The sequence below is a fragment of the Aegilops tauschii genome, chromosome 5 (genome assembly GCF_002575655.3).
Source record: "Aegilops tauschii subsp. strangulata cultivar AL8/78 chromosome 5, Aet v6.0, whole genome shotgun sequence".
Lineage (NCBI taxonomy): Eukaryota > Viridiplantae > Streptophyta > Magnoliopsida > Poales > Poaceae > Aegilops > Aegilops tauschii.
This window is the reverse complement of record NC_053039.3, coordinates 30,605,060-30,619,661: the sequence shown is the minus strand read 5'-3', so window position 1 is coordinate 30,619,661 and position 14,602 is coordinate 30,605,060. Positions and strand designations below refer to the sequence as shown.

At 43.1% G+C, this 14,602-nt stretch overlaps 1 protein-coding gene and 1 long non-coding RNA gene across 2 annotated transcripts; both read left to right on the top strand.

Moving 5' to 3' along the window:
* Positions 1 to 439: 439 nt before the first annotated feature.
* Positions 440 to 10,259, top strand: LOC109750075 (uncharacterized). Its single transcript, XR_012183978.1, has 5 exons — positions 440 to 1,878; positions 2,141 to 2,256; positions 3,154 to 3,225; positions 7,167 to 7,282; positions 9,732 to 10,259. It is a non-coding gene; the product is annotated as an uncharacterized lncRNA (long non-coding RNA).
* Positions 10,260 to 13,375: 3,116 nt separating this feature from the next.
* LOC141022505 (uncharacterized) lies at positions 13,376 to 14,005 on the top strand. The gene has a single exon (XM_073498765.1). It carries the CDS (start codon positions 13,376 to 13,378, stop codon positions 14,003 to 14,005), a length of 630 nt encoding a protein of 209 aa, XP_073354866.1.
* The last annotated feature ends 597 nt before the right edge of the window (positions 14,006 to 14,602 follow it).

Here is a 14,602-nt window from a genome sequence, read left to right as displayed (position 1 = left end):
TACACGGACATGGTTCAGTTTTGGCAGGCTGATATGGACAATATTGTTTTTTGTTTATACAATGGTTACCTTGAAAGTGGTTTTCCCATTTGCAAATATTAGATGGCATTGACAATACTGGTTGCATTTTAGGCTATAGTAAAATGTGGACTCAACCATTTTCCTGTTTGTTTTAGTTACGAGTTTCTAGTGCTAGCATGTCAAAAAAAAAAAAAAACTCAAACTGACTGTTTTAAATTGAATCTGCTATAAACTCTTACTAGTTGATTATATCCACCAGAGATTTTTTTTTATCAACCCTGGCTAAGGAAAGAAATATTTTAAGGTTGGCGAGAAAACAATTTCTGTCGGAATGAGGGCTTTATAAGTTAAACTTCAGCTCTTAACATCATATTTTCATTTACATTCATGTAGACCTTAGCCGCAACGGGTCGCCGGTGGCCGGCATGGCCGCAGCGCGGAGTTGCAGCTGTCCGGCACGTGTTTTGCCATTGAAGCAGCTCTGCTCGCGCCAGCGGACACTCCGACGCCTCCCACCCCTCTAATGGCCGCTTCTTCTTCAACAGGTAAGCCACTCAGTTCCTCTAATGGCTGCTTCTTCTTCAACAGGTAAGCCACTCAGTTCCTGTCCCCTGCTTTCTCTATCGTTTACTAATATGTGTTTGAGTTCTGCGACCATACAAGTTTCACATTGCACTATGATTAGTTAACACCTGGTACTGAACATTGTCAAATCTGAGTATTTTACACTTGCACCGCCAAAAGTAGAGTTTTTTTACACTTGATACCTGAACAACTCAACGACGTCTACCAACTGAGCAACATTATTTTTGAGAAAGAAAAACAATTGGTATGCTAAATAAATGAATCTTTACAGAACTGATGTTTGCAAGTGTCACTGTTTGGTCAAGTAAAAAACAATGTGGTATATTATAGTCGCAACGCTATTAAATAACTACATCTGTGCTAAACGTTGTGCCATATATGCACACGGATGAACCAGACCATGTTCCAAATAGTGGAACCAGTGCTTTAGAAAGAAGGTTCCTGTGATTTTGCCATATGCTGGGTGGCACAAGCGTTTAGGTAGTTAAGTGCAGCTTTCATCATTAGTGGAGTATGCATTCTGCATGTTTGCTCTCTTGGAAAACGATGTACTATTTCACAGCTTTATCTTTCAAACTCTGGTATTCGATTCTTTTTGTCCTTCTGTTCAGCGTAGATACTTTGCGCTATCTCTTCATTGTTGGCTGGACCACATCATAGTTCCTAGTGGGGTGTCTTTGACTTATTTGAAAGCTTAGTTGGATCAGATCAACATGTTGTCAATCTGAAACAAAAACTGCCAATTACAACCACATAATTCTTTTGTTGGGTGTATCACTGTAGGAACTTTTCTATCGAAAAAGGGATAATCGCGTGCAGTTGCACTAGTGTGAATTGAACGCTAGTCGCTACAGGGCTGGGGACATGTGTATGTGTGATGTGTATGCTCACATCATCTGGTTTCCCATTATCTAGAGCCTCTCTATTCCTTAATCTGAGATACATGTGTTGATTTGATCAAGCTGTCCAGCATGAAGATGGTCACATGTGTCCTTGTAGGCCATGAGTAAGCCAAGGAGACAAAGTAGTAGTTGGAGCATTGACCAGTGGATGAGAGTTGCAGGTCACTCATGGAATGGCAGGTGCATGCATCAAGTCTAACAAAGATTATGCCCTAGTTGAGTTCTTGTGAAGGTCTAGTTAGCATTTAGCAGCTCTACCTGTTGGTGCTATGGACCGGCATGGGCCTGGAGGACCAGGTTGGGAGGGCCCTGGAGGGTCGGGGTCAGTACCACCTTGAGGGCCTTGATTTACCCTGGCATTCTGAATAAGGTATCTTTCCACGAAGTGCTGCATTTTTCTTGAAATGGTCTCTTTGCATGCAAATGTTCTTTGTCAGATGATAAATCCAAATGTATAGGAACTTCATTAGGTCCCACAGCAATGTGAACTCTTGATCTGTGATGCCAACATTTGTGCTTCTTGTGTATGTCTAATAATAATAATCAGTGTCACCATTTTAGTGGATTTAGCCCTGATTCACTAATTTTGCTATGATTTTTATCTACCAGTGATGTGATAATTTGATTCGCAGGGTTCTTGTATGTGTGGAAGTGCATGGCTTGTTGATCATCTAGCGGCTGTTCTCTCCCCATGCGATGGCAGCGAGTTCACATCGCCGCAACTGCCTCTCTTACAACTGTGGTTCAGGTAACCGCTTGGTCTCCTCCCTACTCTACCCCATGCTATATGGTGCCTGGCCATCATGTCGATTCTGTGCTGTGATCCTTGCCTTCAAGCCATTGTGATTTCTAGTGTAGGGTTTGGGTGTGGGGTGGTCATATGGCCATACATGCTTTTTTATAGTGGTTGTAGCAAATAAACCCTTGTCTATTTTTTAATAAACCGTGCAATAACCTATTCTCGTGATGTTCTCAGTCTTAGTTGAACAGCGCCCTGAGGCGAATGATTTTTTAAATTCTAAGGGTTCCGTTGTATATAAGCATGGACCAGAGGCGAATGGTGATATGTTGTTATTGTTAATATATTCAGGCTTAGTGATATGCTTTCCGTTAATGATCATGGCTTTGGTTTGTGTATGATTACTTGGTTAGGCTATGATTAACTGGATGTCATGGTTAAGCTTAGTGGCGTGCTCTCTATTCATGAGAATGACAGTATACTTGGTTTAATCTCCTGATTTCTATAGTTTGTTGAAGAATTGTGGCACTTCAACTTACTGGGTTGTCTAATTGCTACTGTGCACCATATGATATTTGATTTATAGTCCTTCTCCCAAGGCATGTGTAGTGTAGATGAGATTCTTAGATGATCAGGGATGTTTTCTTCCTAAATGGGTTTCAGAGCATAGCTAGTGTTTCAATTTTTGTTTGGTCGACATTATGAATGCTTAAACTGTTCTGGAGTAGCTCCTATTACCAAGCGTATGTATTGTGCATAGTGTTTATCTTCCCCGAATATATGTTTACATCCTTTATAGACATGGATCTTTCCTCACTTATTTTTCTCAACATGCACCTCTGTTTAGTTCAGTTTTGTGTTGTGTTCATTAGAGAGACACCTTACTTGGTTATTTGAATATGACAGGAGATCATAGCTAAAGGGGAAAAAACCTCGGCGTTGGCTCCCATGACTGCCTTCTCGGTTACCACCACTTAGGTGAGTCCCTAGCCTCTCTTTGCTATGGGACCTAGCCTTTGAGCTATGGCCGTACCGTGCTCTGCTCCGGCCATCGAGCCGATGATCTAGTGGTTGTGGGTTTGTGTGGTTGTCTGGTCTATGGTTACTGCCTGAGAACAAGAACTGTTTATCACATCTAGTAATATAGTAGCACTGAAATGCTTAGGAGCTCCACTATTAAGATGGTAAGAGTCATTTGCGTTGACTAGCTTAAGCTATTTAATGGTTTCCAGGTTGACATTTGCATTGCCAGTCCATCATTTGTGGCCACATTCTTGAGGAATTACTTCTTCATCATTAAGTGAAATGAATTTGTCTTGTAAGAATATTACAACACTTAGGTGAATTCTGGACCTATCACTTATGTTTTCATGTGCGGCTCAGATGATCAATTGATAGCAGCAATTATACGTCAACACATTTGGTTGCATGCATGATAGCATCACCATCTAGTCATATAACAAGTGGAGGACATGTGTGTGTGCAGTGTGTATGCTCACATCATCTTTTTTTTTTTCACTATCTACTGCCTCTCGACTCCTTAATTTGAGATACATGTGTTGATTTTATCAAGCTATCCAGAATGAACATGGTCATGAAGGTGTAACCAATCACCTTGAACTCACACGTGTCCTTGTAGGGCATGAGTAAGCTAACGAGTCAGAGTAGTAGTTGGAGCATTAACCAGTGGGTGAGAGTTGCAGGTCATTCGTGGAATGTCAGGTGCATGCACAACTACTAGTTCTCACCTACATTTATACATTCTTCACCTCGAACTGTTGCATCAGGTCTAAGAAAGATTATGCCCTACTACCTCCGTCCGCGATTTCTAGGCCGCTGAGTCCCTGAGCCGCGTCCGTAAATACAAGACCCTTATGTATTTTTCAATGCACAATCAATAGGGCTTTCCTCTCTCCGATTGGCCAAGAACGGGTCACGCCATCGCATCCTGCGCGCCGAAGAGGCCGCATGCATGCGTGCACGAGGCCTGCCAGTGCATGCTGGGCGGTAATTATGGCCTGACGCATGCAGCCTTTTAATCTGCGCTATTAGTTAATGCCGAAGAAGTATCCAGCCAATTAGCGCAGAGCACGTAAAGGCAGCCACATAAATCGATGAAGTTAATTACTATCTAAACTAGATGATTCCCCGCGCGTTGCTGCGGACATCCTTGTACAACTAGCTGTAAATTTGGTTTCCCACAGAAAGTTGAATCATTGAAGTCTGCAATTCAGTTATTTCAAGGCAATTTCATGTGGCCATATAAACGAAGGTACATCGATAGGCATGAAAAATACTTCAACTCAGCTAGTGACCCGAATGGGTAGATCGATCTAAAAGCCAATGCAATTTGCATCTACTATGTTGTCAGAGTTGGGCTCAATTGAAGCTGAAAGTCCTTCATTACATGGCTCTAAGGCTAGACCATGAAAACTGAACCGGTGCAACCAAAGGCATTAGCAATGCTCGAATAATATAATGTGTAACATCATAGGAGAAGGATGATAATCTAGACCAAACAAAAAGAGCACGGGTCAGAGCTGTATAAAAAGAGTATAGTTAGAAAGAGAACACCAATTAGTTCCTAATAAAAAAAAACAACAGTAGAGTGCGAACTTTAAAATATAAATCCATGAAGAATGCATAGAAAGAAATTAGGAACATGATTCCTCATGGGCATTGCTGCAAGTAAAACAGTTGTTATCCAAATGTGCAAAGCTTGTATGAATATGCATAGTAGATAAATGTGACTGGATTCATTTATAACTATTCAATACCAAAAATCTAGAGAATCTAGAATATTTTGCTGTCAGTTGAAGATTCCAATAAAAAAAATGTCTAGAACAGGCTAATGAAAAGGCACCTATTACAGGACAAATCTCTTTATTGTTGATTAGTAGGCAGAGTTGTCCACACTACATGGGTATTACACGTTTTTATACTACATAAAATAGGAACTCATATATGTTTGCCATGATATAGTTGAAAGCACGCCATATATCTCCTAGCACCTAGGTGGCTAGCTTGTAAAACTGGCATAACCATAGAGGGGCCTTACTAAGAGATAGAAACTGTAGACATGAACATCCTGTAAACAAAACTTGTCATTCTAAATTGGTTTGCCCTGATTAGCATTTCGCACACAAAGGGATTCATTAAATAAAAAATTGAATCTGAGAGAAGTCCCCTTTATTGGATTTAGCTGAAGTTGAAGACCGTCCCACTGTGAAGTTTGCATCATAAACATCAATAACTTGGATACCTTCCCTCTTATCATATCAAGAGCCTGAAGGAAACCAAGCTTGTTGTAATAACTGAGAGAACACATTTAGTTTATCTTTACTGATGCTACCTAAGAATTATAGCCTTGCACATGCCACTGATTTATTACATAAGGCAAAAAATGACCAGCCAAGCCCCTCCTAACCTCGAGGCACCGATCCAGGGAAAGAAGTAAGAATGCAACATCTAAAAAAGAGAGAGATGTAGGATGTAGGAAATCAAGCTGCTCAAACTATTAACTATCCAAGTCTCAAAAGGTTGATGGTTTGATTAGTAAGAAGACATAGAGCCGCAGCTAGCCATGCACTAATATCTGGAGGCATAGGTGCACAGCAAAGTAGAAGCGGGACATAATACACCAAGCTGTGGGAAAAAAAAACAATTATTCAGTGAGAGAGATGGACAAACTATACTCCCAAGATCTCAAAGCATTACGATTACATAGTAGATGGTATGGCTATAAGATGTGAGAGGCAAAGGCTGTTACTTAAAACTCGTCGCTTGAGTGAGACAAAGCTGTCTGACTTGCCCGAGGAAGAGGCAAAGGTCTCACACAGGGAGTCCGGACGTCGTCCGCCTCCGCACCTTTCCACTGGATCTGAACGGCCGCCAATGGTATTCGTCATCTCATAGGTGAATGTATAAGCGCATTGATGCTCACCTGATTAACTGATGTGCCAGCCCCGAAGATGGAGTCCCGGGGAAGTCGTCTTCGCTGATGAAGCCCGACTCCTTGCCGCTTGTTGCCGCCGGCGGCGGCCGAGGAGCAGAGCAACGACACATAGAGGCATCATGTGAGGGCTCGATGTGTTTCCGAGAGGGCTCGATGGGTTGTGATTAAAAGGATTGGGTACTGAATCGTAGGGAGGTGGAACGAATAGCATGGGGCAGACGGTTGGGCTTCTCTCCTCTTCTCTTTGCGTATTGGAGGTGTGGTGGGGAGTCTAAGACGATGGGTCTCTCTTAAATCTCTCATCTGTTATACAGAACATGAAGATGAATCAGTCCGTTTTAAAGAGAAATTAAATCGCATAATTAGTTGAAACAGAGAAGTAAGAAAATTGTTGACATGGCAAGATTGCTAGTGGTAGTGGGAACTGAAACACTGATGTGGCATGCGTGCTGAGGTGGAGTGTGTGCATGTTGAGAGAATGCCTTGTAGTGGGGAGCAACTTCTTAAGAATGTAAGATGCGTGCATGCAGTTTACTGTGGCTGCCTTGGTCCTGATGTTTTGGTCAGCGGGACTAAAATACCCAGACGGAAGTAGTAGTTGAGTTCTTATGAAGGTGCTATGGATCCGCATGTCCTTAGAGGACCAGGTTGGAGGGGCCCTGGAGGGTGGGGGCCAGTACCACCTGGAGGGCCTTGATTTATGGGTGACCCTTGCATTCTGAACAAGGTCTCTTTCCACCAAGTGTTTCATTTTTTTAGAAATGTTCTCTTTTAGATGATAAATCGATGTATAGGTACTTCATTGGGGCCTGCAGCAATGTGTATTCTTGATCTGTGATGCCAACATCTGTGCTTCTTGTGTTTGTCTTATAATAATTAGTGTCACTGTTTTAGTGGATTTAGACCTCAAGTGCTACTTTAGCTATGATTTTATCTACTAGCGATGTGATTATTTGTTTTGCAGGGTTCTTGTATGTGTGGAAGTGCATGACTTGTTGATCATCTAGCAGCAGTTCTCTCCCCATGCGATGCCAGCAAGCTCACAGTGCCGTGACTGCATCTCCTTCGATCGCGATTCAGGTAACCACTTGGTTTCCTCCCTACTCTACCCAATGGTCTCTAGTGCTCGGCCATCATGCCGAGTACCTGCTGTGATCCTGGCCTTCGAGCCTTGGTGATTCATAGGGTAGTGTTTGGGTGTGGCGTGGTCATATGGCCATACATGTTTTTCTTTTCCTTTTTTGAGCAGGCCATACATGTTTTTTTAGTGGTTTTAGCAAATAAAACTTGTCTTCTAATTTTTGATAAACCGTGCAATAATCTGTCCTTGTGATGTTTAACCTAAGTATGCCTCTAATTCCGCTGTGTCAGGCTGATATGGACAATAATGTTCACTGTTTAGCTTATAAAATGATTATCAAGAAAAATGGCCTTCCACTTTATAAATATTACTAAGATGTTATGGAGAGTACTGTTTGGTTTATACAATGCGGCTGTTATCTACAACTTCCTTCATGGCTTATGTTTAAAGTATACATGCCGTCAATTGTATCGTGTTTCTGTAGTTTTCTCGTCAGCGAGTTTATTTGGGATCCATAGAAATTGTTAAGTTTGGATGGATATTGTAGGCCACTAGTCAGCTTGCATGGTGGATTAGATTATCCTGATAAGTTGATAGATTAGTTTTTATACAGGCACATGGAAATTTGCATTAACTTTCCTGAAAGCTGGGCTTATCTTGATTTTTGACTAGGTGTAGTTAAAAACTCCATGCGTTACATTCTAGATGGTGATGTTCGCACGCACATTAACTAGAGCTGAGCTATATACTTGCCTCTATAGCTTCCCAGTCTGTCAATTTGCTTGTAGAATGTGGGTGTTGACACATACTTGTTGCAAATTCGATCACCCTTCTTTAGGTTTTGTTTGTCAGCCTCTCAATTTGTTTGCTGTCATCAGTGTCTACTAAAACTAGATGATTAGGTCTCGGTTTAACGTCAATATGCTTTTAGTTCAGTGCCCATATGGACAGTACTGTATAGTTTATACAATGATTGCCAGGAAATGGTCTTCCTATTTCCAAATATTAGATGGCATCGACACTAATGGTTGGTTTATACAATGCGATGTTATCTTTAAATTTCTTCATCGCATATGTTAAGTGAACACGTTTGGGGTATGTGCTGTTGTAGTATTACTGAAAGAACACTTAGTTTCAGGGCATGTTAAGTTGGATAGGGCACTGGAAATTGACGTGCACTCTTGTCTTTTTTTAAACCTGAAGGAAGATACTTCATTCAGCTAGTGTGTGGGTCTCAAAATCTGACGGTGGTGTTAGAGTTAAAGAATCTAGCTAGTTATTGTGTGTTGTATCTCATGATCTGATTTGTATAGGCTCACCTCTTATTCATCTGGCAGGTTCACCTCTTATTCGTCTTCTTTACTGCTGTTTAATTTTGTTCCGGGCAGATCCATATTTTGGTTTGTGTTCTAGGAACAAGAAATATTTCTAGCTGTCAGTTTCCTGTTTCAAACCGTCAGCTCAATTATGCGAATAAAACTGCAGACTTGAAGAGCCTTTGTTTTCATGGATATTTGCAATCAATTATAAGACTTGCAGAGTTTCATGTTGGAAGCTTCTCAGGATGCTACCTTCAAGAAGATTTTTTTTTTCTTGCTTCATAAAAGTAGAGCATGGAAGGACTGTTGGAAGCTTCTCAGTCTGCTACACCTTCGTGTTCACGCATTGTGTTGGTTATACATAGAGTTGTGTGTGTCTGTGTTGGTCGATTGGAGTACTTTTTGCTCCTTTGCGTTGTGCTTTTTGTTCAATACTTGTAGTCTTTCATTCCAAGGTAAGTTTTTGCCATGGACCTTCAATTGTAGTCTTTCAGCTAAAAACGTAGTGGAGTTGTATGTGATGGTGTTACGTTGCACCGGTACGGATACGCGTTTCAGTATCGGGTTTTATTCATGCTGTCTGGTTGTGTTCTCGTTGAAATTTGGTCCCTCTATATGCTGTTTGTTTGTGTTTGACAGTGATTTAGGATCTTGGCACGATATGGAAGGACCGCATCTTTTTACTATACTTGGTAGATTTTTTAAATATGTCAGGGTTGTTCTGATGCTTTTGTGTTGTATTGAGGGTCTTAACCTTCTGGATAGGTTGAAGGAACAGGCTCAATGTTTACACTTGCTTTTGTCAGTGTAGCTCTGGTCTGGTCTATGGTCATTTGTCGTCTTTGTCAGAATCCGGAGGTTCTGGACATTTCCTAATCATGCTAATTGATCAAAGTGAAACAAACAAATTCGTGACTGGAAGTACCATGCATTAAGAATTGAAAGCACTTTGTTGAGTTCTTCATTTGTGTAATGAATTTAGAGTACATCCATCATGCCCAGCTTGGCGATTTCCCATAAAGTGTTGTCAGTCTTCTCTACATATGAATCAGAGCAAATTGTAGAAGACTCGCAATCATTGTGGTTATATTCTCACTAATCTGGTGAAATCTTCTGCTCCCTGCCGCAGGACATTGACAATGAGATCAGAAAGCCGAAGGTCTCGGTAAACACACTAAGGTGATGTCACTGGCCAACTTCTCCTCCTCGCGGAAGGACCGATTCTCCATTTTGAGTTCCTCGACCTCCTCCCTGGACGCACTGAATAATTGTTTGGAAGTAGACAGTATTAGTGTGTCACATATGGTTAATCTGATCTCATTGACAGACTTCTCCCCTCGGAAGGACCGATTCTCCATTTGGAGTTCCTCGGCCTCCTCCCTGGACGCGTTGGCTGCTTTCCTCAGATCAATGAGAGCTTTTGAAGGTAGTGTTGTGACCTGTCAGTTGACAAATGCAAGGAACAGTGTGTAGACTGCAAGGAGCGATGAGCTATTAGAAAAGTGTGGTGCCAGGTTTAACCATGAATGTGTATTCTACTCTGCATAATTGTTTGAATGTAGACAGTATTGGTGTATTACATATGGCTGACAGTGGAGTTTCATGTTATTGTGTAAATTTGCATCATGGAAAAAACAAGCGTAAACCACATATGCTTCATCACTTGTTGAAAGTTGTCTTTTGTTTCGTTTGGTCCTCGGATGTCTTTGGAGAGTTGTTCTTCTCCATTCATATCTTGTTACGGGCATGTGAAAAAAAAAATCATCAGCCAATGAATGTGAGTATAAGGTCGATCAGAATTATTGTCTGCCACGCCACCAGATGTGTCATCTTTGAAAGATGCAACCAGACTAGACTAAATGTTTATATCTAAGTTGATGGTCTAAAGGACTTGCTGAGCACATAATCAGTTTGTCCTTGTTTGAGGATCCATGCCTATGGGTGGATAGATATGCTTCTTGTAATTCTTCTGAATTAGTAACCTAAAACATTCTTACGTTAGTTTACGGAGGGAGTATAAGAGAAAAGAGACTGACATCAAAGAACATTATTAGAAACAAATAAAAACAACAACAAACTTCAGAATAACTGAGCTCACCTTTTGGACATCGTCAAAGAAACCGGAATAGAGAGCTCGACAGACTTTGGAAGTTTGCTAAAAAAACATAGGAAGTTGAACTCGGCACAACATTCACTATTTAGATATTGTAAAAGCAGTGGGAAATCCGCCTGTGCAACGTAATAATCTTATTTCCTAGAAACAACATTCTCAAGATTGTGAAAGCCACGAAAAACCCGTGCCATGTAATAATTGTCCTTTTTTCTATAAACGAAACGAATCATTCGTCATCATGTCAATAAACGCCCTAGGGATGCCCGCCATCCCACCTAGCAGGGGCCTGGCCCGCGCCAGCTCAGCGATCCGCGGCATCCTCGTTGTCTCCACCATGGCTTCTCTTCTAGAACCATGTCTATGTGTAGTAGAAAGAGTCATCTCTCCACGTGCGGGTTGCGCGTGCGACTTAGGACTTTGGGATTGGGCGGCGGTGAGGAGGAGAGGAGGTGAGCGACGGCGAGCAAGAGGAGCCCGCGGAGCATGATGCTGGTCTCCATTGGCCGCGAGCAGCAGGTGTTGGCGAAGAGCCGGCACCGGGCGGTGAAGCGCTGCCGCGACAGTGGGTCCGGTCCGGTTGCAGTGGAGATGCGCAGGCAGCCGGAGGCTTTGAAGCTCCGGCCGTTGGACGGACGCGCGAGTCGGCGGAATTGACGGTCCGGTGGCGGACGGCATTGACCGTAGGAGATTAAGTCCCTGGCCGTGCAATGCAATGGAGGGGGAAAAAGAGAAAGATTGATGAGGAGAGGAGAGGAGAGGAGAGGAAGGAGACGAGGCGGCACAAGTTGATTATGTTGATGAGGAGAGGAGAGGAAGGAGACGCGTTGCGGGAAGGGAACGAGGAGACGACGGCCGTAATTGCAATTGGAAAAAGAAGAAAAGAAATACTAGAAAAAACGAGGGGAAACGCTTTGCACCAGGCGTCTGATCCCACGCTCGTGTCAGACCACATCCCTTCCGTTGGATTTTGTGAAACGATCCAATGCCTTGCGGCTTCTCTATATAATCCTAGGCAGCCCCACGTTATCCTGGCCATGACCTAGATAGGTAACCACCACAACCGCCATCAATCCTGGAGCTCCTCGCACGTCATCGCTGCCGCCGGCTATGGTGGTGAGGGTCAACGGGGAGCGGAAACAAAGAGCACGTCGTTGGCGAGAATGCCGACGAGGAGGCGTCATGGACGCGATCCGACGAGGTGCTAATTCTCCACGACGCCATGGCCGTGATCAGGCACGAATTCTCCACGAGTGTTGTGGTCGTGATCCGCCGAGGCCGACGAGGGGCGGAAGAGCACACACGTGCCGACGATCGTGAGTGCGACCATTGGTGATCCCAATTATCTCAGCATACTGATCTCCTCACCGTCGTCGCTCTCCCCATCCGTGCAACACCGCCCACGACGAGATTGACACCTTTATTCCATGGCGACATGCATGGAGACATCCCTCTGCACGGTGCCCTTGTTTGAGTTGGCGTCGTCTCTTATGCTTCTTGCCATCTAGACCACCGGTTTCTTGATGTATGTACACCCGAAGTGGGAATGTGGTGCATCATTGTCACAGATGCTATTCTTCAGCATGTGTATTAGGATTCCTAGTGCCTATGTACGCATGTCATGTGACATGATTCCAACTTGTGTATAATATGGTTTGAAGTATTTACAGGATTGCTTCCTTCTTTTAAACAACCATAGCATTGACAATGCTTTGGTACTATTTTAGTCCGTTTTCGACAATGATAAACTATGTTTCCAATGTCTCACCAAAACGTGAAATGCATCAATATCGTAAGTGCCATGCTTCAACCATCAAATAATTGTGCTTCGCAATACAAAAACATGGTCTTCATATACAATAGCATGATCAAAGGAAGTTTGCGATTATTGGAAGCATATTTCTATAGAATTGAAGCAAATTTTCATTGCGTCAGAATCACCTTTGATCGCGCCCAAGTAATTAATTAATTTCCTTAAAATATGCAATAATTTGTTTCCATAAAATCAGCATCGAAGAGCGATTGCTGGAACCTAGCACCCTGCATGTTAAGCCCATGTACGTCTATCAGTCTCCAAAGATTGCATCTAACGGCCTACGACTGGTCTGATAAGAAGCAAAAAATCAGTAGTCTGATGCCTAGTGCTTCCCAAAAACGAGGCGGATGACTTACTCTCGTGAGGGCCTTTCCTTTCCTTGATTGTCAATCAAAGCAAATCGAAACGAATTGAATCGACACACACGGACACCTCGTCTTGTCGATCTCGTGCATTTTTTTCCCGGTTTTCTTTTTTTGCGGGGGATCTCGTGCATTGTCGATCGATGGGTCGGGAGGAATCCATCGATAGATCCGGCAAGCGCGTATGCATGCGTGGGTGCGGATCTGCAGCAGCCCTCGTGCGCAGATCTCCTTTTCATCGTCTACAGCCTCATCGCCTCCCCGCGTGGCCGCGCACGGTTCGCCGCCGTCTGCCGGTCCTGGCGTGCCGCGGCGCGCGCGGCGCCTCCCGCGCCGGCGGTCCCGTGGCTGCTCTTCTCGGCTCTCGATAACCGAAGCCGTCCAATTCCTAGCCGACTTGGAATCACGCTCTGTAGAGAGTTGGTTGTCCGAAGAGTGGATGGAGGGTACAAGGATGTCACCGGGACAGAAAGCTCGTCGATATCATGTTTTGCAACGGCGAGCTCTATGGGTTATGTGACAAGAGGAAACTCACGAAGTTTGAGATTGACGTGGATAAGGATGGTGCCCCGGTTATCACCGCGAAACGCAGGCTAGTCACGCAAAGTATAAACCGCACCATCCATACGGGCGACTACAAGGATAGTTTTAGTTACATCTTTGATCTGGAGGGCACGCTTGCAATGGCCATGAAGAATCGGTGGTTGCCAAGCATCCAGCAGTTCTTCAAGGTCTTCAAGCTTGTTGTCATCCGCACGGGTAAACGGAAGGCACACAAGTGGATGGAGGTTACAAGCTTGGGTGATTATGCATTGTTTTTGGGGACGTCATTCTCTAAAGCAGTGCAGGTGTCGGTGACGAACATGCGCGGCGGTATGGAGAGAAACCGCATGTATTACACGCGTCATTGTTGGTTAGGTCGAAACACCGCCATCTCTAGTGACAAGGTATTCTTGAAAATCTCAAACGACGGCAGCGACATGACATGCTACAAGGAAGACGACTCGAAGAACAGCATCACCGATGACAACATGGAGAGGATCATGTCCGTAGGTTACATCGTGCAGGGTGGTTTACATGGTGGCATGTGGATTCTGCCTTCAGGTATACATTAAGGCGCGCATTGCCGCGCCTGTCCATCTTGAGGTAAAAAGGATAGAAATACATAAGGCCATATAAACATAAGATATAATTCGAACAGTTGAAATTATTATGTCTAGTTGTTTGAGTGGCATGTTCGTCTAAACATTTCAAGATTTTTTCAGGATGGAAATAAATCAAACCCAAAAAGGGAAGTGTGATAGACAATAAATAAATATTCCGGCAGCCCTTCTATCATTGCATTGTGTTGTTCATCCAGTGTAAACCCTCACCACACGATATGACAACTTTAGCGTACCAAGAAAAGGTTAGGAACTTATGTATAGCTATGCCAAACATAATCTATATCTTTCTTATGGATTCAAATTTTATATAAAATCAAGGGCAAAATAAGTCAGGAGCTCAATAAATATGAAGAAGAGCAACTGTTACGTACATTTTGTTTTCATTTCATGACACAGAGTCACAAATAATACAGATTAAGTTACATATGTCACACACCTGGTGCACAGCTCAAACCAACATATTGATGACTTGATGCGGTGACGAAATTTGACTACTCAGAAATATGCTTCAAACTGTTCGTTTGACCAATATAATGTAATTTCCAA